Consider the following 23238-nt stretch of genomic DNA (forward strand, 5'->3'; position numbering starts at 1 on the left):
GATTTTATGCCAACCATGTTTGTTTACTTGTATATTTGTTATTGTTTTGGTTGTTGTAGTTTCTGTGTTGTCTAAATGTTTTATTTTCCTTTCTTTGTTGTTGTTAAAGTGTATTCAGTGTATTGTGTCTAGGACCTCCTCGAAAACGACATAAAAGGGATTATTATTCCTATAAAGAATTCCAATCATCAATCACCATCCTTGTATTCAGTAACAGTTACACACCTCCTCCACCAGGTGGCGACAGGTGCGCCTGCATCCTTTGTTGCGCATGCTCTTGACACGTTGACCCGGAAGTAATGGCGGAATCGGCGAGGCGGAAAGTTGTGGAACCTCTTTGTTTGTGATCCTGTCGTAAGAAAAGGGACATTTTACACATTAGTAATATTACAGTAGTAACCGAGAGCTTTACACATTATATTAGTATAATATTACAGTTGGTGAAAATGTATCCTAAAGGAGGTAAAAGGAGTCAAATGGAGTCTGTACGGATGAAGATAAATGAACACATGACGTTGGTGGGAGAGGAGATATTGTGTGTTTTGGACAAACAGCGTGGTGTTGATGTTTGTAGTGTGACGCTTAATGCCAGAGTGTTTGTGTTGGAGCGCCTCAGCGCGGAGGGAGAGTTCATGTACAACCTTTTCCAGAGAGAGATGGAGACACTAGAAACTCTGCTGGAGAAACAGAACAAACTGCTGGACGTGATGCTACAGCCACACATCACACTACACCGAGCAGGTTAGTAAACATGGAAATGAAATGAAATGAAATGAAATGAAATGAAATCTATATTTACCCAGGGTATCTGGGCAGTGTGTGTGTGTGTGTGTGTGTGTGTGTGTGTGTGTGTGTGTGTGTGTGTGTGTGTGTGTGTGTGTGTAAAGCTAAGCAGTAGACTATTCTCATGAGTTTTGCAACTGTTTTAAATCACCTATCAGTTTTAATCTAACAAGAGTAAAGTAAGTCAACTACAGTATGACGTCAGACAGTGTTTTTAGTTGACGGCAATATCAGACAAATAGTCTGTTCAAATAGTCTATGAACAGGTTGAAAAGTATTGTAATGTGGGAACATTTGCAACCTATGCCCTGCTACTACAGTATATTGTCCACAGCCTATTGTGTGTGTAGTTACTAAGTCTAATGTGTTCTGATTGGGTCTCAGCCTCAGAGGGTTCTGGGTAGGTTATGTTCAGCCTGCCAGTTTAGTGTGTTTTGTTCCGGTTTTCAATGTGTATGGACGTCTGAGTGATTCCTCCTCCGTCTCTGCCCGAGAACTACGGACCGACAACAACAAACAAAGAAAGACTATATGCACAGTGTGAGTTTACCTACCCGACATTATTTGTGCCAAGTTCTGTCTGTCAACTTATCTGCTGTTCTAACGTGAAGTAAACATCCTGTAAGTCCATCCTGGAAACCCTAGTTGTTGTGGCATCATTCCCACTCGCCTCCAGTCCACCACATAATTCAGTCCACAACAAATGGTGACAGAAGTAGAAGTTTTGTACAAGGACACAACTGCATGACTAGCCTGTATGCTAGCAGTTGGAATTACGTTCTGTGGCTAAGTTAGAAGACGTCTTTATAACAACAACAAAGACTCGTTCCCTTCCTGGAACTGCCTGGGTCACATGACCGCAGCCCGGTCTGAGGATAACGTCACTATAATAATAAAAAATCACACCCGTGTGAACTGAGTGGTGTAAGGTCTTATATAGACTGATCAGCTGTGGTCTGACGTAATGTCTGACGTAATGAAATCACACCCGTGTGAACTGGGTGACCATAGCAACCATGCTCATTTTTTGGTACGAACAGACAGACAGACAAACAGACAGACACGTAAACTAACAAAGCCAGTTGTAGGAGTGGTTTACACCACTCAAAAAGAGCAGATCTGCAAGCCACTGCATCTTTCTCACAGAAGACAAGCACAGCACAGACTCGCAAATAATCGCCGCCGCCGCCGCTATAGGCCTATCTCCACCTGGACAGGTAAAAAAAATAAATAATAATAATTAAAATAAAATAAAAAGAAAGTTGGAAAAAATAACAACAAAGAGGATATCATGTCACAAAAGAAAGGTGAGGAGGGAGCAGGTGCTACAGGTGCTGATCAGGAGCAGGCACCAGCTTGGTTGGGCATCTTAATGCAACAGATGCAGCAGAACCAGCAGCTGCTAAATCAACAAATGATGCAGAAGCAACAGCAGCAAAATGAGTCCTGGAGAGGCTGGAGGGGGCAGTCAAACCCCAACAAGGGCCTCAATTACAGTTCCCAGACCAGGCTGACATAAGTCGTGGAGACCTCGGAGCAACAGGACATACTCCCTCTCTTTCTTCTACTCCACGCTCTGGTGATTATCTCATTACCATCGATAGATATGAGGCATCAAACCTGACAACTGGAGATAACCCAGACTTCGCTCCAGAACTGGAGGTCATCCGCCAACGCTCACGCAACTCAGCCGCTGATAGACAGTGGAATGTGGAGTACACCAGTCAAGATCTAAGTGCCCGCCGACGTACATCCAGAGGAGGTGGTGCTGCACAGCCAAACACAGCCACATCTCCTGTCAGCCGGAATACTGCACACACCAGTCAAGTCAGCAACAGAGGGGTGGACTTTACCCCTGGAACCCCCAGCCCACAGCAAGGTGGCCCCAGTGGCAACCAGGCCTATGCCAGACCTCAGTCATGCTGCTCCAACACAAAGCTCCTTGCTCCCTTTGATGGAACTGATGACTGGAGCTCATTCTTCATGCCATTTGAGAGAATGGCTCAGAGACTAGGGTGGAGCACCATAGAGCACCGAAGTCTGACGTCACTTTCAGTAGAGGGCACCAACACACAGGTTCGTGTATTTTTTTTATTTGTATTGAAATCTCCATAGGGCGATTTTATGTCGCTTCATATAAGAACTGTGTTTGAAAAATAAACCGACCACCCCAGAGTTTCAGTCAGGGGAGTGGCTGTGCGTCGTTAATGATGTCCATTCATATTTGATACAGCCAGTTTCTGGAGAAAATGGAATTAATGTGACCGCAAAAGCCTTGAAACTACATATGAATGCAATGTCGCTGAGCATATACGTCACGCCCAGCTGTCAACATATTGCGTTCCTGAGATTCCTCGTTGACGTAAGCTCAGCTGGTGGTGACTCGACTTTCCGAGTAACACTTGGTGAATACTCCTCCGATAGCGTTGAGCTGACGTGCGGTGTCCCCCAAGGCTCAATTTTAGGCCCCATTATTTTCAACCTATACATGCTACCACTTGGCTCAGTTATCAGAAAACATAATATACACTTTCACAGCTATATCTCCATATCCCCAGATGACCTTACTCAAATTGACACCCTCATAAAGTGTATTACTGACATCAAAACATGGATGTCAGAAAATGTCTAAACTAAATGAGGGTAAAACTAAAATCCTCCTTGTCGGGGCAAAGGCCGAGAGGGAAAAACTATCCGCATACCTTACATCAAAAGCACTTCACACCAAGGACCAAGTAAAACACCTTGGTGTTATATTTGACAGTGACCTGAACATGGAGGCACATATAAGAAACACCACAAAAATATCATTCTACCATCTGAGAAACATTTCCAAAGTCCGACCATTTCTGTCCCAACATGATACAGAGAAACTAATTCACTGTTTTATTACCAGCAGGCTTGACTACTGTAATGCTCTCCTGTCTGGCTTACCTAAAAAAAACATTGGTCGGTTACAACTGGTCCAAACGCAGCTGCCCGCGTGCTGACAAAGACCAAACGTAGAGCACACATTACACCGATTTTAAAGTCCCTGCACTGGTTGCCTATACATTTTAGAATAGATTTTAAAATTATTTTACTTGTTTTTAAAACATTGAATGGAAATGCACCGGTCTATTTTTCTGAAATGCTACCTAAATATGTGCCCGGCAGACCCCTTAGATCCTCTAGTGCTGGTCTCCTAGAGATCCCAGAGACCCCAAACACAAAGAAATATGGAGAAGCCGCCTTTAGCTACTATGCCCCTGCGCTGTGGAACAGCCTGCCAAGGGATCTACGGTTCTCTGAATCTGTGGACATTTTTAAACGAAATCTTAAAACACACCTTTTTAGCATTGCTTTTAACTAGATCATTGCATGTCCCTTTCCTTTTTAGTCGCTCATTTTTGTTTTGTTATTACTATGTACTTGATGCTCTCTTGTGTTTTGCTTTTTCTTATTTTTTTCTCTTACTGTACTGTAGCACTTTGAACTGCACTCGTTGTATGAAATGTGCTATATAAATAAAGATTTATTGATTGATTGATTGACTCGTACTAACCACGATACATTATATATCAATAAAATACAAATAAACGTAATTAACGTTCAGTTTCTGTTGTGCGACGGGCTGCGGGCAGAAGCAGCCTACCCGGAAATGTAGTCTCTGGGTTGTTTGGCTCGTTTCTAACGCTTATTTTGTTACTCTTTGGGTATATTTGTACATTTCCACCTTCAGTCGATGCTTCATATCCATATGAGTGAAAAGGCCGGGGTGATCGGTTTATTTTTCAAACACAGTTCTTATATGAGGCGATCTAAAATCCCCCTATGGAGATTACAATGCTTATAAAAAAATTAGAGCTGGGACTCGATTAAAAAAAATAATCTAATTAATCAGAGGCTTTGTAGTTAATTAATCTCGATTAATCGCATTTTAATCGCATATCAATATTCAACCCGAGAACAGTGAGAAACCTTTTTTTTCAAATGTTTTTTGGTATCCCAGTGAATAGTGACTACGGGATTCCACTCATTTTCAACATTTTACTGTCATTAATATACCTTAGAGTTGTTGTGTGGATATAATAAGAAAGTCCCCCCCCATTCTGTGTTGCCTAGAACTGGAGGTCTGAAAAAAACAGTAACATTATGAAGTACATTTTTGTGATGTCACTGAGATGTACTTCATAATGTTACTGTTTTTTTCAGACCTCCAGTTCTATAGGCAACACATAATGGGGTGACTTTATTATTTCCAGTGCACACAACAACATAGCAAAATGTTGAAAATGAGTGGTATTCCCCTTTAAGCAATACAACTTTTTTATCCCAACAGATAAACAAGAGCAGCAAGTGCCTATATAGTGTCTTCAGTGTGTATATGAATACTCAAATGTGCTTTACATGGCGGGGCATGAGAACAAATAAAAACAACTTTATTATGGGGGAAACATTTCACATGAGGTTGGGGCTGACCCACGCTTGCTACTTCAGTATGTTTCGCATCGAGGAAAGCTTGACAGCTTCGTGCTGTGGTGAAATCACCGCGCGTCTCCGGTGGTCTGTGAGACATGTTAAACTGAAGCAGCTAGCAAGCCTAGCATAGAAGCTAACGTTGGTCATAAATGGATCCTTCCCTCTGACATTGCACACAGCCATGCCGCTATCCACGCGTCCATCCGATAGCTTTTACATCTAAATGTCCCATCCATGGAGCAAAAGCGATATAAGCGGCTTCTTCATTCGATTCATTTGGGTTTGGACTTTGGGCTTTCTGACGGAGCTGTAGCCTGTAGTGTAGAGTGAACCAGAGCCTGGAGTGAACAACTGCTGCTCGCGTGCCGCAGCCTATTCAGTACTACTAGAAACGCACCCAGTGAGAAACGTTCCGCGGTGGAAAAAAAGGTGCGATTAAATGCGTTAATTTTTTAACGCGTTAATATTTCTGTAGTTAATTAATCTCAATTAACGCGTTAAAGTCCCGGCCCTAAAAAAAAATACACGAACCTGGGGACTGGCGCCCTCTACTGATAGTAGAGGGCAGTGACGTCAGGACTTCGGTGCTCTATGGAGAGGTTGGATAAGCTCCATGATTGACTGAGGGGTTCTGCGATGCGTTTCATCTGTTCCCTACCAGAATATCAGAGAGAAGACTATATACTCCTCACTGAACAACTAAAGCAACGCTATGGTCGATCCGATCCGCCCTCCACTGTTCGCCGCCGCCTCAGCGAACTCCGTCAGCAGAAGGAGTCCTCCGCTGAATTTGCAGAAGAAGTCCGCCGACTTGTCACTCTGGCCTACCCTGGGGTTGATCTAGTGATGCAGGACCATCTGGCGGCTGACGCATTCCTGAAGGGACTCTGCAACCAGCGTGTTGCCTACGAAGTTATGAACCAAGATCCCCCCCACACTCATCGAAGCTCAAAAGCTAGTAGCAGCCCATGAACATAACTACAGGGCGACTCTGGGACGGGATACTGAAGGGAGAGGGATGGTCCGACGCATTTCCTGGGCAGACGAGAATCCTGAAGTGACGACAACCCCACCAGCAGCCACACCACAGCAAGAGGAAGTACTTAAAGAAATTAAACGACTCAGCGATAAGGAAGTACAAATGGCAGACAAAATCAAACATCTCCGAGATCAAATGGGGCAGCTGCTCGCAAGTACACCCAGGGGCGGAATGCACCCTGCTGCCAACGTAGCCCCTTCAAGCCGTGCCTCACAAGTTGAACGTGGGAGGTCCCCCACACGACTGCCGAACTTCCCAAGTACAGCGGGCCGGTTCCGTTCACCAAGCCCATCTGCCCGTCAAAATTCTACCTGCTATAACTGTGGGGAGGTAGGACATTTCAAGAGAGATTGTTCACGGTCACCCAGCCCCAGGAGCTCGGAAAACTAGAACTGGTCAGGTCCAATGGCCCGCGCCTGGCCAGCAATGCAAGCGGTCATGTTATGCCGTCTCAAGAAGACGACCAAACTACCCCGTCACCAGTCATTAACATAGGCAGAGCTAAAAGTGACGGTCCCAGCCTGATGGTCCCTGTTCAGGTGAATCACCTTCCTGTTCAGTGCGTTGTCGACACCGGGGCAGAAGCCACCGTCATGTCCCAGGAGTTGTTGGCAGCCGATGTAACCATACTAGGAGGAGGCAAGGTGTTTCTATTGAAACCTTCAACCCTGCCACCACAGAGCGAGTGTGACGTATGGGGCATGGTGGAGAACCCTAAACCGGGGGTAACAGCAGTGCTAGAGCCGGCTGGCCTTGCATACGGCGTATCCTCAGGCAGTGTCATTGTGGGTATGGACAAGACGGTGCCCATCCGAATCAGCAACCTGTCTCTCTCCAGTACCAGCCTACCGGTCGGCACCTGTCTGGGGATTCTCATAGAAACCATGGAGGAGCAACCCGACACCTCCACTGAGCAATCAACGTCAGCAGCTGAGCTTTCTATGCAACACATACGAAGACTGAAGCAAGTAAATGCACTAGACTTGCCCACTCACCTTCGAGAACTGTTCACATCTGCAAGTGAAGGTCTAAGTCTCTCTTCCAACCCTCATCAAACTCATCTCCTCCATGAAAACTGCCACCTGCCCACTTGACATCATCCTTCCTACCCTCCTGAAGGAGGTTGTTAATACTGCATCCCCCAGCATCCTCGCCATCATGAACAGCTCCCTGGCCACCGGTACTTTGAGAGTGAGCTGTTCGCAGACGTCTGCCGTCTGTTCCAAGTCGCAAAGACCCGGACCACGCCCTACCACCCATCTTCTAATGGGCAAGTGGAAAGGTTCAACAGAACCCTCCTGCAAATGGTCAGGTGCTACGTTGATGAGAACCAAAAGAATTGGGACGAATACCTGCCTCTCCTCTCAGCTGCCTATAGGAGTTCTCCACATGCCTGCACTGGTTTCACACCAAACCGCATGATGCTGGGGCGGGAGGTTCATCAACCAAATTAAGTCTCACTCGCTGTGACCAGGAAGCCTCCAGCCGAGTTTGTGGAGGACCTTGAAGAACCGTTAAGAGCGACACACGAGCTGGCAAGAAAGCACTTACGAACAGCGCAACTGAGACAGAAGAAAACACATGACTTGCGTGCAAAAGGGAGAACCTACAAAGTGGGAGACCTGGTCTATGTCCGAGACAACACAAGGAAAAAAGGCCAGAGTCCAAAACTTAAAGCTCATTGGAAAGGTCCCTGTCTCATCACCAAGTGCCTCGGCCCAGTTCTCTATCAAGTCCGAGAACAAAAGACAAGTAAAGTCCTTCACCATGACCGGCTACTCCCCTGTTCCTCTGACAACATACCTGTGTGGATGAAGAGACTCAGACACTCACTCTTGCAACCTAATGAAGAAGAGGATGCAGAGGATGATCCTTCTGCGCTGCCTGCCTGCAACGGCTCTCCTGGGAGGAGACAGTTCCCCCTTGACCTTCCTCATCTGAAAGACCCTTCCAATGAAGACACCGATCCTGTACGGAGTCACACCAGACATGCTGCACGTCGGCGGCGTCGGAGAGGCAAGACCAAGTTGTCATTAACCAGCAACTCAACCCAGCCTGCGGCCACCAGCGACTCAACCCAGCCTGCGGCCACCAGCGACTCAACCCAGCCTGCGGCCACCAGTGAACCGACCCAGCCAGCACCCTCCAGCAACTCGTCCCCGCCTGGATCCGCCGCCGACTCGAGCTCTGAGTCAGACAAAGAGACTACCGTGCCTGCTCAGATAACCAAAAGAGGTAGGCTGGTAAAAAGACCTACCCGCTACCGGGAGGATTCAGATTGAACTGGGACATTCATTTGAGCTAACTAATGTGTCATGGACATTTTGAGTTGAATTAAGCAATTGCCTTTGAAGCAACTGAACAGGTTTTCAAAAGAGTTTTACAAGTATTGCATGCCTGTATGTGTTCTATTTTTTGCATAGTGTTATTGATTTGTGCTGGTAGACCTGAAGATGCTGAAGGGACTCAGCAGTCTAGAGGGGGGGTGGTGTAATGTGGGAACATTTGCAACCTACCTGTATGCCCTGCTACTACAGTATATTGTCCACAGCCTATTGTGTGTGTAGTTACTAAGTCTAATGTGTTCTGATTGGGTCTCAGCCTCAGAGGGTTCTGGGTAGGTTATGTTCAGCCCGCCAGTTTAGTGTGTTGTGTTCCGGTTTTCAATGTGTATGGACGTCTCAGTGATTCCTCCTCCGTCTCTGCCCGAGAACTACGGACCGACAACAACAAACAAAGAAAGACTATATGCACAGTGTGAGTTTACAATTTAGGCATTTAGCAGACGCTCTTAATCCAGAGCGACTTACATTAAGCAAGAACAAAAAGCATGGGAATACATCACATATGTAAAATGCATTTATCGCGAAACATGCGTAAGCTAAGAACGTGACTAGAACATATCTATATAATGACACTATACATATAAACTATAACTAGAACATATCTATATAATGACACTCAGTGATGTAAATAGGGTGCGTTTTGCGTCCCAAAACGCACTTTATAGTTTTGGGACGCTCCTCCGCTCACCCTCTGCGTCCACGGGATGCACTACTGTACTCAGTCAGCATACACAGTAATAATAATCCACGTGAAAAAAAAAAGAAATCGCGGTAAAACAATAATCTACGGACACGATCATTTTGCATGCCCGCATCCGACCTCATCCTATGTTATAAAAAATAAAATCCACGTAGGAATCGTTCTTGTAGAACCACTAGTCTGTAACAACATTGTCAACACAGCGCGCTGTGCGCCGCCATGTTGGCTCTGACTGAGCGCAGCCTCTAGACTAGAGCTGTTTAGAGACGGAGAGTGACGACAATGGAGTGATCAGTGACGCATGCAGCCCCACGAATAAGCAGTGAATGGAGATGTCGCAACTCTCTCAACTAAACGGCGCTGCCTCCGACAGAAATATTTAGGGGAACTTGTTTTAGCGTGACAAGCAGACCCGATTCAATGGGAAAAACACATTGTGTAACACACGCCGATATTTTGACTAATTGCAACTGCAAACAACTTTTGGTTGGTTTAAGCTATGTTAAATCCACTGTTGCCCACTATTAGTATTTCTTACTGAGTTGTGCTTGCTAATACTACTAGCCTACATAAAAAATATACTGTACTATACTATACTATACTATTTGATATGTTTATATATATTTTTTTATAAAATAAAATAAAAAATGTTTTATTATTATTATTTTTGAGTGGTGCAACCACTCCCTTACGGAGCTATGTGTGTGGGTGGGTGGCTGGGTGTCTGTGTGTCTGGGTATGAGCACGAAAACAGCATGGTTGTTTTTCACCATCTGTGCGCAACCTAATGCACACACAAACACACATGCACGTATTATAATAACGCGACGCGGCACGCCGGAACCGGCCCGGCCCCCTGGGCGTGTTCCTGGGGGTCTGGAACACCCCCCCCCCCCCCCCCCCCCCCCGCGAACCCCCACACGGAGTTGCATCCCCTCACTTCACACAGGTGTGATTTTTTTGGGACTCATAAGAATTTTTTGGGACTCATTTGAATGACCACCTGTGCATCCCGGGACTCATTACATTGAAAACCTATTTACATCACTGGACACTATACATATAAACTATACATATATGCTATACTATGCTGTACATATATACTATGAAGTGCTATGACTACATACAATGCACTTATTGTGCTGCCTACATGACATGCTATAAGTCTGTTTAAAATGCTATATAAGTCTAAGAAGTGCTGTCTAAGGGGGGGTAGGGTAAGTGCTATGGGCCATGATGGAGTCTGAAAAGGTGGGTTTTCAGACTACGGCGGAAGATCGGGAGTGATGCTGCAGTTCTGATTGCAACGGGAAGTGCATTCCACAGTTTTGGGGCCAGAAGGGAGAAGAGTTTGGGACGTGTGAAGCGTTGTCCCGGCGTTTTTAGTGAGGGTACTTCCAGCTTCCCTGCGTTGGCTGATCTGAGTGCGCGGGAGGGTTTGTAGGGTTCAATCATGCTGGCAAGATATGGGGGAGCCATACCTTTGGTTGCTTTAAATGCCAACATCAGAGTTTTGTATTCTGTGCGGGCAGCGACCGGGAGCCAATTCAGTTTACCTACCCGACATTATTTGTGCCAAGTTCTGTCTGTCAACTTATCTGCTGTTCTAACGTGAAGTAAACATCCTGTAAGTCCATCCTGGAAACCCTAGTTGTTGTGGCATCATTCCCACTCGCCTCCAGTCCACCACATAATTCAGTCCACAACAGTATCTTGCCACAAATAAATTAATGTATGAGTTCCAATTTGGCTTCAGAACATCCCACTCCACTGACACATGCCTCCTCTATTTGAGCGACCACATCAAACACGAGGTGGATGCTGGCAAATACTGCGGCATGGTCAAGCTGGACCTCCAAAAGGCTTTTGACACAGTGAACCACTCCATACTGGTTAACAAACTAAAAGCAATTGGTTTTAATAGCACATCAGTGAGCTGGATGCAATCCTACCTGGAGGGGAGAGAACAGATGGTGGAGGTGAATGGAACACTGTCCCCCCCCCCCATCCCAGTGAGCTGTGGCGTTCCACAAGGAAGCACACTAGGGCCTTTACTGTTCCTAATATATGTATACGACATATCATCAGCACCTTGTGACTGCACCTTGTTCCTGTTCGCAGATGACTCGGCACTGCTAGTCTCAGACAGGAACAAACTGCAGGTTGAAAAGGCCCTCAGCTCTGAACTCGGTAGAATCTGCACCTGGCTCGCTGATAACAAACTATCTTTACACCTGGGAAAAACTGAATCCATTCTCTTTGGATCAAATAGTAATCTCAGCAAGGCAGATGGCTTCTTGGTTAGAGTGGGTGACAATATTATCACACGAAAAGATGACCTACCGTAAATCCTCATTTATAATCCGGGGCTTTTATTTGTCTCAACCGATTCTGATACCAGGCTTTTATTGGAAGGAGGCAGCTATAAGAAGGAGGCCTATATTTCTACTTTTCAAACTGATCATAATGAATAAATCACATTTTGGGTCTGTTAGACAGTTAGAACCCTGTAAAATGTACTGGACTCATTTATTGAAACCAAGTCCTCATAAAAATACCATAATAAAATCAACACATCAATTTAACTTGAACAACCAATGTCAATTTTAGTAGCTCAAGCTTTCAACCAATGTTTCTCCTCAGTCTGTACTCCTACATCTGATCCCTATGTTCTCACCAATACACCACCTTGCCACAGCACATTCTCTTTCAGGATAATTACTCTTGTTGAAGTCCTGAACGCAATTAAAGGGCCACTTCACCTCTGGAAGAAAATCCAGTCACTCAATGTTAATGGTATTTGTAATAGATAACAGTAGCACAATTTGAAATTTGCACCCTTTGACCAGAAAAATAATGAAGTCTGTGTATTTGACTAGGGGTTGACTGGATTGCTGAATTCCTACAATGCCCATAATGCTTTGCTGCACTGTTCCTCAGGGGGAGGCTGCGTAGGTGGGCCCGTAGGTGTGACTTTATGATCTTTATCCTCCCATTTTCTACAAACAACAAATACACATGGAAGTGACCCAGTGTTGCCATGTCTGCTTATTATAAGCAAATTTGGGCTTATTGTTGTTGCTTGTAAATATTGGTGGTTCACAGTCACTGGTTGATGTTTCTTTTTTTTGGCTTGTTTCTAAAATGTAGTTGATATTTGGGCTTTCATCCAAATGTTTTTCACACCAGTGGTTCTCCATGAACATGCCAAGGACCCCCAAATTAATTTGTATTTTTCCACGTGCCATTGAGCCCTGTATTAGATATGTGTTGTTAAAATATTTCAAAGATATTCCACATTTGCACTTTATCCACTCAAGATTTCTTTTGAAAATAGCCGGCTTATGTGCCTATATTATGTGCACATAATATAAATAACCAAAAATATATGTGCATATTGTTTTGAGGCTTGTTTGCACTTTGCATGGACATGGTTGCTTATTTCTCTCACAAAGTCAAAGAACTGGCAACCTTCACTGCGGGTGCATTTTTGCGAGAATAATAACAAACCCCACGTTGACTGTATCCACTTTTTGCTAGCCTTTTTCGAGTGGATGACAAAAACACGACATGAAGCCATGTGTTCCTTCTTGTATAACGTGAAGTCTGCTTCTCCTTTTTCTTGAACCAGTAAACGGTTGGACATTAGATTTGTTTTGGAAGAATGTATTCACTCTTCAGGAATTAGACAGAGCCGCTGCAGCGCATCATGCCGTCTTTACGGTTGAAAATTGTCATGTAGCTTTTTATAGCAAAGCAAACTAAATAATAGAAAGTCTGTGATTGACACTGAAGGGAGATATAATGCATTTTATAATAAAACAAAACGTACGTTTCATATTCATGTGCGACTCCCAATAATTTCAGAGAACATCAGTAACATTGTAACCATGTGTCATCATGCTTTTAATTAGTGGATATTGTAACATAGGCCATCATGTTTTACTGTAGTTCAACTGTATGGTAAGCAATCCCCAGCAAAATGATTACATGGAGATAATGTATACAACACGTTATGCAATATGCAATTTCTGCCAAATGAAATCGTTCAAATGAACACTAGATGGAATTTGGGGTGCAACCTTTTTTTCATTGTTTACAATAGTCAATATGCAGCAAGCAGGTGTACATCATGTAAATGTTTTATTAGATAACTTCATTATAGCTGTTTTCAGAGTTTTTAAATGACGGAAGGCTTGGAAAAGGGAATGTTCTTCTTTCGGTGCAGCAGTTGATCCTCCCTTCGTTTTGAAGGCTGAAAACGACATCCGTATTGTCTGTCCTCCTGACTCCTGTAAATGAGAACAATATATGGCCATCATCTATCCGACGTGAAGCCTGATTTATACTTTGTTTCATGCATGACGTTGGTGCACCAAAAATAACAGACCTACAAGCTCACAAAGTGTCGAATCTGCGATGCGCTGTGAGCTTGTAGACCTTCTATTTTCGGGACCCAACGTAACAATATGATAGAACATGGCTGCGTCTATGAACTGGAATCTTGATGTGTAACAAGTCTACGTACTACGACACTCAGAACAGTGAACTATACACATACATAGCCTAGCTACTATCCTAACTTTATAAATCTCTCACATTAAAGCAATCGATTGCTAGAGTATGCAAGTTTACATAATGTTTACACTTTGCAGAAATACAGCCATGGTTCACATGACGCTCGTATGACATGTTTCAGGGCTACATAAATAATACTTACTTGATACTTACTTGGCTGCCCTGTATGCTCGTTTCATCTGCGCCGGGGTTGCTCTATCTGTGTATTCCGGTTCAAATAAATATTGTCCATGGATCTAGTCCGTGGATCAGTATCACTCTGCACTTCAGACGCCATGATAGTACACAAACAATATGAGGAATGCAACGGTGGGGGTGGCCTGGTGTTGTAGGTGGAACGGAATAGAGACTAGGGACACCCCTCGGGGCTGTCTTCAGGTGTAGGTGTAGCCGTGTGTAGGTGACGCGCATACTCTACGGTGACGCGAGGTTAGACTGTTGTAGTCCGGAGGGGAGGGGCCATGATCAGTATTACGTAGATAAGATGAATTCCTGACCAGGATATCTGAAAACAGGGATTGTGCACACAAAAACCCAGGAAAAGTGTTTCTAGTGTCCTAAACATCATTCAAATAAGACCAGGTTGTGTCAGGGGTGAAGGGGGTGAAGGGGTGGCTTAGATGGCGTCGAAGCCAAATTTCTCAAACTTGCTCAACACATTCTCATGTACCCTCTCTGCGACCTTTTTAATTTATCTCTTTCAACTCATGACATACCCTCCATCTGGAAATGGTCACGTATCACCCCACTCTACAAAGCATGTAATCAACTTGATCCCAACAACTACAGACCAATTTCAATTATCTGCTCAATAGCAAAAGTTTTCGAAAGATTAATATACAACCAACTGTCCAATTATCTCTCCAAATACAACATTCTCTCACCTGTTCAATCTGGTTTTCGTCAAAATCATTCTACAACTACTGCTCTACTGAAACTCACCAACGACATACACTCTGCCTCTGCTAATCGTAAACTTACCGGTGCAATCTTTATTGATTTAATCAAGGCATTTGATCTAGTTGACCACTACCTCCTACTAGACAAACTTCACTCTAGTGGCATGTCACGTAATGCCTTACTTTGGTTCAACTCCTATTTGCACAATAGAAAACACTGTGTTGTCATTCAGGGCACTAAATCCGACCTAGCAGTACAGGAACGTGGTGTGCCACAGGGCTCAACCCTAGGCCCACTTCTGTTCTCCATCTTTATTAATAATCTTCCCTCAATTTTCTCTGGTTGTAACGTTCAACTCTATGCTGATGACGCTGTCATATACACTTCACAAGCTAACCTTTCACAAACTCAGTCGACATTTCAACTAAATTTTAATTATCTAGAATCATGGCTTATAGCTAATAAATTACTTATCAACAAAACCAAAACAAACACTATTCGGGACTAATCAAAATATTAAAGCACAAACTAACAATCAATCATTCAATATCTCCTGTCTTGATGATACACAACTGCATAGAGTTGAACAATTCAAATATAATCAACTTTAGTACTGGTGTCCTATACCGTAACAGAAACTGTTTTACTTTTACAGTAAGAAAGGAACTAGTTCAACAACTCATACTACCAATTCTTGATTATGCAGATGTAGTTTATCAGACTGCCACTAAAACAAACCTTCTTCCCTCAAACTCAGTATATAACCGTTTATGCAGATTTGTCCTTGACTGCCCATATTTGACCCACCACTGTACCTTGTACGAAAATCTCAACTTACCATCTCCCACCTCAAGAAGACGGCAGCACTGGCTGCATTTAATCTTTAAATGCATTCATTTCAATTATCCACAGTATTTGAAACAGCTTATGATACCATACACTTCTACACATCAACTTAGACATTGCTCACAGATTTACTTTAATATACCCACATCAGTTGGCAAAAAATCATTTGTGTTCAAAGCTCCTTGTGACTGGAACAATCTACCTGTCCATATTCGTTCAATAACATCTTTTAATTTGTTTTAAACTGTGCTGTCCTCATCTTGAGACTACCTGTTCATGTTTTCACTAATCATCATCACTAACAGATCCATGATGCAATGATCCATGTGTTATGTCCATGTTATGTGAAATGTTGTTTTGTTGCAGTTTTCTTTTCTTTCTCTTTTTTTTGTTTGTTTATTTTTGTTTATCTATGAATTGTATTGTTTTGTCTTGTCTTGTTTTTGTCTGGTTGAACTGTCTGTAAAAAAGTGTCTACGTATGAAGTGTATTTTGTGAATTGAAAACGAGATGGTTCATCTCAAGGGATTGTTCCTAATAAAGACATTTCAGACAATTTTAAAACTATGATTCCCTGCTTTCATATGACATGAAAAAAAATCCAATGGCAGTCCCTCAGTCAAATCTGGTCACAGTACTATTTACTATCCTATTTACTGCACATTCAAATAGGCAGTATGTATAGGCAGTGTATAGGCCTAGTATGTATCTAGGCCTACAGTTAGGCTAATGACAAGTTCAGATGCAAATAATAACATAAAAATAAAATGTATGGTAGGCTATTTCCTATAATATCAAAGCAGCTAATATGAACAGTGCAACACTGCAGTGATCCAACTATTGCAACTTCAACAGGGGAGAGAGAGAGAGAGAGAGTCGCGTTAGAGAGAGTTGTGTTAGAGAGAGAGAGGGAGAGGAGGGGGGTCGCGTTAGCAACAGGCTAAGCTCACAGTATATCGGTACGTTCGTTCTATAAGGCTACCGTTTGGGGGGCTGCTGAGCCCCCAAACGGTAGCGGATCTACCCTTTTTTGGAACGAACGTACGGTACATTCGTTGCATGAAGCGTAGATCTGCGAGCTCATGTCACAAACGGAAACAGTTCTCACTCGTTAGACTGCTGCTTTCGTTGTCCGTGGCCATGAAAAGTGCTTATAGTGGCGTTCTCTCCCGAAGTTTGTTTGTTAGTTTGTTGCGTTGTGCACGAGCGCGAGCAATGCGACCACCGGCATTTGGACACTAGTGACAGCCAGCCAGCCAGGGCAGCGAAGGTAACAGATACGGCACTTGAAAAAAACAAAACACAAAAAACCCGGCCAATAAAAGGACGGTTTTTATATACTTAATTCAACGCCACCCCCGGTAATTAATAGGGGGACAGCTTTTTATTGAAGGAAGGAATGTATTTGAGGATTTACGGTACCTAGGTGCCATCCTGGAGGCCAATCTTTCCGGTGATAAAATGGCCACCAACGTAATCAAAAAAGTGAACCAAAGAACAAGATTATTTTACAGGATCTCCTCACTGGTCAACAAAAACACCTTGAAGACCCTAACAGGAGCCCTTGTACAAGGTTTCATGCACCTCTTGGTACCATAACACCTCAAAGGCCCTTAAAACAAGGCTCCAGACTTCCCAAAACAAACTGGTCAGGCTCCTAATCGGCCTCACCCCCCCGAACCCACCTCACCCCTGCCCACTTTGACAGGCTGGAATGGCTTAGGGTTGATGACAGAGTACAGCATCTTGCAATGGGTCTGGTCCACAAGATTCGATACACCACCAAGATACCCATGTACCTGTCTAAATACTTCCTTAATGTTAACAAAGTCCACACCCACAACACCAGAGGGAGTGCAACAAACCATGTGCAACCCAGATTCGGCACAAACGGGATTAAATTATTTTCGCTCCTATGCCACCAAAATGTGGAACGCCCTACCAACAGTCATTAAGACATGCAAATCCCTTGACTCCTTCAAAACCGCTCTCAAAGGGCACCTACGGACGGCTGCAATTCGAAACTGGCCCCCGTAAAAATCTGAATCGCCCCTTCACCACCCACCCCTTTTCCCCCTCACTGTATATGTTTATTTTACCTTTATTTTACCTCCTTTATGATGAATTCCTGTTCTGTTCTTTTTGGCTATATAGAAGTGTCTATTTGTACGTCTCTAAATGTTTTGATGATTTGAACAAGGTGGACCCTCTTGTAAACAAGTATAATGCTTTATCGGGTCGTCCACTCACAGTTAACATATTTCAATCAATCAATCAGACAAACAGATTGTTTAGTAGTAGTAGTTTATTTTGGTCATAAAATAGGAACATTACATGTATTATTTTTTTGAGGGGCGCTATCCCCTCTGGCTTATTTTGTCAACCTTTTCACCAAAAAAGCAAATCTTATGCTCTTATCATCATACATCATCACATTCCACTTATGCCTATCGCTCCTTTTCATGGAGCATAGGCCGTTGTTACGGCTGTGGCCGTATTTGTTATTTATTCTCCTGATTATAAATATATCTATTTTGTTCCGTAGTACAGGGGTTCTCAACGTTTTTGGCTGGGGACCCCCAAAAATCCCTAATTTAAGCCATTATTCGTGTCCCATCATATAAAGTCCTTATACAGGTCACATCAAAGTCTTTATTGTTAAAGTTCTTATTGTATTCCTTCATTTCAGACCAGTGTGTGGAGTCCAGTCTGCAGGTGAAGATCAGTCCTCCAGACACCACTGTTTCTATTAAACAGGAACCTGAAGACCACCTTAAACAGGAACCTGAAGACCACCTTAAACAGGAACCTGAAGACCACATAGATCTCAGTAAGTTTCAAGCTCTTTACACTTTACTATTTAGGCATTTAGCAGACACTCTTTATCTAATCCAGAGCAATTTACAGTAAGCACGGTAAGCACATTCATCAAATGTATAGAGACAGTGTAGTGCCTCAGTGATCTAGGATCATACTGTAGGTAAACCATGAACCTAGCATCTAGGGTCTAAACACTATAATATCACACAATAAATAATCTGTACATTGAAACTAGACAAACTGTAGGCTATAGTTAGCCTAGTTAATAACATGCTATCTAAATTACATTTTAACCTCTGCATAAATATGACTGTCATGTGCTACGGCTAAAATGGAAGATTAATCGGTAATCTGTTTTAACATTAACAATGTGATTTGCATCGATGTGTTGACTCCTGGATCAATCTGAATGTACCATGAATCAGACTAGATCAATCTGAATGTAACATTAACACATTCAGACCGTACGTAGGACGTGTGGAAACGTCATAAGCAACCCAATCGACGGGTTGCAATGACGTGTATACACGTCCTAGCGCATCTTCAATGATACCAAACGAGAGAAGAATATTATTTTTTTTTAAATTTATTTGGACTCTAAGGCCACCATACGCTTCGCTCTTCGTTCATGCGCGGTCCGGTAACTTCCTATTTACCGCTGCAGAAAGAATGCCTCGTATCTCCTTATCTAGGGCGCTCTCCGTGGTTTTGATCTGATGGATATACTAAACTCCTCAATTCTGACTTCTCACCCGCCTCTCCTTCAACACGATGGATTATTCAGCGATATTATGGAAACGAGAGCAAGCATAAATATTTCTCTTTTTTTCCCCCGTTTTGTTTCTGGGGGTTTTCAGAGTAAAAGCGGCCATGTCTTTCCGGCACCCCAGAGCTTCTATTTTGAAGGAATCCCGGCGCTGAGTGTTAATTGGACTAGGGTTCAGTTAAAACATCAGTAATCTGGTCCATTAGTCGTTAGGGAATTTAGAGCGCAATAAAAACAGCCGAGCTTTCTTAACCGATGTGAATATTTTATTTTCCATTGTTGAGAACTGCACCTGAGCACTACTGTGGATGTGTGTGCACTAGCTTTTCATGTAACAGAGGAAAAAACATGAAACAAATAATAATAATATCAAACCTCTACTGTTTCTCATTGTATCTTTTCCCCTAGACTCCCTGCACCTCCCTGTGTTTTCCCTAGATGTCCTGCATCTCTCTGTGTGTAAAGAGGAGGTTTCCTCTGAAGAGGAGAGGAGCTCCAGTCTCGTCCAGGAGGAACCAGAGCCTCAACACATTAAAGAGGAGCTGGAGGAGCTACTTCAAAGACCAGAAGAGGTTGATAGGCCAATGCTGACATTACTAGCAGTGAAAAGTGAAGATGATGGTGAGAACAGAGACGTAGAGCCTGTAGCCAGCACCTCAACTGAACATCACTGTGGAACATCACAACCAGCTAGTGATGACCAGCTCCTCTCTTCACACTGTTCTGAATCTGACATCACTGAAGACAGTGACGAGTGGCAGCCCGGTGTAGATCAGTCACCTTTAAACACACTGAAGTCACACAAGACACAACTCAAATTGATGACGCATACAGGGGAAAAGCCATTCACTTGTACAGTTTGTAAGAAAGGCTTTTGTAACAGCAGTGAGCTAAAAATGCACATTAGGACTCATACAGGGGAAAATCCATTCACTTGTACAGTTTGTAACAAATGCTTTTGTAAAAGCAGTATGCTAAAAAGACACATTAGGACTCATACAGGGGAAAAGCCATTAACTTGTACAGTTTGTAACAAAGGCTTTCGTGACAGCAGTGTGCTAAAAATGCACATTAGGACTCATACAGGGGAAAAACCATTCACTTGTACAGTTTGTAACAAAGGCTTTTGTAAAAGCAGTGTGCTAAAAAGACACATTAGTACTCATACAGTGGAAAGGCCATTCACTTGTACAGTTTGTAACAAAGGCTTTTGTGAAAGCAGTGTTCTAAAAAGACACATTAAGACTCATACAGGGGAAAAGCCATTCACTTGTACAGTTTGTAACAAAGGCTTTTGTGAAAGCAATATTCTAAAAAGACACATTAAGACTCATACAGTGGAAAAGCCATTCACTTGTACAGTTTGTAACAAAGGCTTTTGTGAAAGCAGTGTTCTAAAAAGACACATTAAGACTCATACAGTGGAAAAGCCATTCACTTGTACAGTTTGTAACATAGGCTTTTGTGAAAGCAGTGTTCTAAAAAGACACATTAAGACTCATACAGGGGAAAAGCCATTAACTTGCACAGTTTGTAACAAAGGCTTTTGTGACAACGGTCGTCTAAGAAGACACATGTGGGCTCATACAGGGGAAAAGCCGTTCACTTGTACAGTTTGTAACAAAGGCTTTCGTGACAACAGTCATCTAAGAAGACACATGTGGGCTCATACAGGGGAAAAGCCGTTCACTTGTACAGTTTGTAACAAAGGCTTTCGCGACAACGGTCATCTAAGAAGACACATGAGGAGTCCAAATGCACATAGATTCATATGCAGAGAAGTAGTAAAGTCTAAGCTTAACAATGAATGACTGAGTTTGTGACTGACCACCATCTAAAATTAAATGAAGACGACAGCTAGAAGTTAAAGAATATCTTTTGCCTATAATATTATTTTTGACTTAATGAAATATTATATACTTATAGCTCAAGGATCCAAATTACTTGTAACATACCATGCTTTCTGTAACATTACTGTTCAATGAGTTATTTGCTATCTTGTTTGACCCCCATTGGAGGGGAGATAAGATAGGGTGTCATAATATTCAAGATGTTTATTACATCTCATACAGAGTAAGATTTAATAAAAAATAACTAAAGTACTATAAAGTGTGTTAGATGTAGGCTATCATAATGAAATTCTGATCTGCATTTGCAGTTGATTTGGAGTAAGTGAACAATAATGTAGCATACAGTGAATATCTACATTCATATATTATATAATATATGAATGTACTGCAGTGTGTACTGTACATATCACCAGCGAATATATGTTCTATATATAATAATAGTTCTACAATTTAGTATGAATGTAGTACAGTCTCAAGGGTTATGCTTAACAGGCATCTGTCAAAGTTTGACAATATAGGCCTGCCCTACATTGAATATAATGTGTGAAGTGAGGGGTGCTCTTATCATACAATCTCATTCTGGCCAATCACAATTTGCGACCTCACTTTTGTCTTTAATGTTTGTGTTTACACAGACCCTCAAAGCTGGACATGGGAGGGGCTAGCACCCCTCAACAATAGTACAAATTGGTTAGGCGATGGTCCATTTGGTGCATTTAGCTGGTTTAAAACAAAAAGTGTGTTTTTTTTATTCATTGCTTTTCATTATTTGTCACTGTTTGGAATGTTCCTTCCACGCGCTACGTCCGGCCTAGAGACTGACACGGGAGTGGATTTTCACTCCTGTCCCATCCCACTCCTGCAGAAAAAATCCTGTCCTGTCCCAATCCTGGGCCAGAGTAAAAAACAAAATCCCATCCTGTCCCACTCCTGTAGAATGACTCCTGGTCCCATCCCGCTCCCACTCGAAATTACTCCCGCTCCCATCCCGCTCCTGTTTTTTTTTTTTTTTTTTCATTAGGAAAAGTTATTCTATATCTATCCATCTATCCATCTCTTCCTGCTTCTCAAGACAGATAGCCTACCAATAAAACAAATAAAAATAAAGTGGGCAATGGTGGATTTAACTTTGACTACCAAATACAGTATATCCTATATTCATATCAATATTAAAACAAAACCAAGAACAGTTCTGACTGTTGACAAGTGCTTTGTCAATTGCTGAGATATATAATAGCCAATAAAAACATAATGTAAATAATTTTTACACACAGTAATAAACGTAATACAGATCTTCTCTTATGGGGGTCCCTGGCATCTTTTCAAATGGTGGTCCACGGGCTAATAAATGTTGATTTAGGGGTCCTTGACATGAAAATGTTTGGGAACCACTGGTGTATGGGACTCGTTTGGGAGAAAGAAGGGAGACGATGTATTGTAGAACATTCGCTCAGCCTCAGACAGCTGTTCAGGGAGCCAAGCAAGTGCCAACAGTAACAGCGTTAGCATGTAGCTAACGTAGCATCACAATTGCAAGTTGCAACGTTGCCACTGCCAGGGGAAACAAATGCATCAGGATGATCAGGATGATCTGGCTATAAATAATCGATTATATCACATCACCGGCGCGATGCAGAATCATGCACGGCCGCACTGCGATGTCTTCATATTAAACTTTATGAAACGTCCACTGGATTGCATGAAGGAAGTTTTCATCCTCTCCCGGTTGGAGCGGAGCCTGGAAGCATTAGCACTGCTGGGGTATGTAGTTGGCTCACTGAAAGATGACTACAACAAAGATGGGCGCTTCTGTTCTTTTGGTTGGCAGCGCGACCAGTTGAAAATATAATTCACGGTCCTGCACGCTCCTGTTGACTTTCATTCCCGTCCCGTCCCGATCACGGGATTAATAAAAATATGAATCCCATCCCGCGGGAATCCTGCGGGAATCCCGTGACCCGCGGGAGTCCCGACAAAATGTCAGTCTCTAGTCCGGCCGGGGAAATTCCCCCCTGTCAGGTGAAAAGAAGCAGCTTGGACTCCTCATGCATAGAAGGAAGCATGAGGTCAGTCTGCTGCCCCCCCCAGGTTGGCAGAGGAAGTGTAGCGCCCAGGATTACATTAGATAATTGACACTGGGTGGAAAAAAA

General features: G+C 43.0%; 1 protein-coding gene across 2 annotated transcripts; it reads left to right on the top strand.

The window, feature by feature from the left end:
- Positions 1-272: 272 nt before the first annotated feature.
- LOC306941469 (uncharacterized protein) lies at positions 273-21293 on the top strand. 2 transcript variants are annotated; one of them, XM_079526961.1, is made up of 4 exons: positions 273-354; positions 575-741; positions 18342-18482; positions 19647-21293. In XM_079526961.1, exons 2-4 carry the CDS (start codon positions 633-635, stop codon positions 21047-21049), a joined length of 1653 nt encoding a protein of 550 aa, XP_079383087.1. In that variant the 5' UTR covers positions 273-354; positions 575-632; the 3' UTR covers positions 21050-21293. The 2 variants fall into 2 exon arrangements, with proteins under 2 accessions (XP_079383087.1, XP_079383086.1); XM_079526960.1 differs by having other exon boundaries at positions 297-741.
- The last annotated feature ends 1945 nt before the right edge of the window (positions 21294-23238 follow it).

The sequence above is a fragment of the Electrona antarctica genome (assembly GCF_951216825.1).
Source record: "Electrona antarctica genome assembly, chromosome: 2".
Classification (NCBI taxonomy): Eukaryota; Metazoa; Chordata; class Actinopteri; order Myctophiformes; family Myctophidae; genus Electrona; species Electrona antarctica.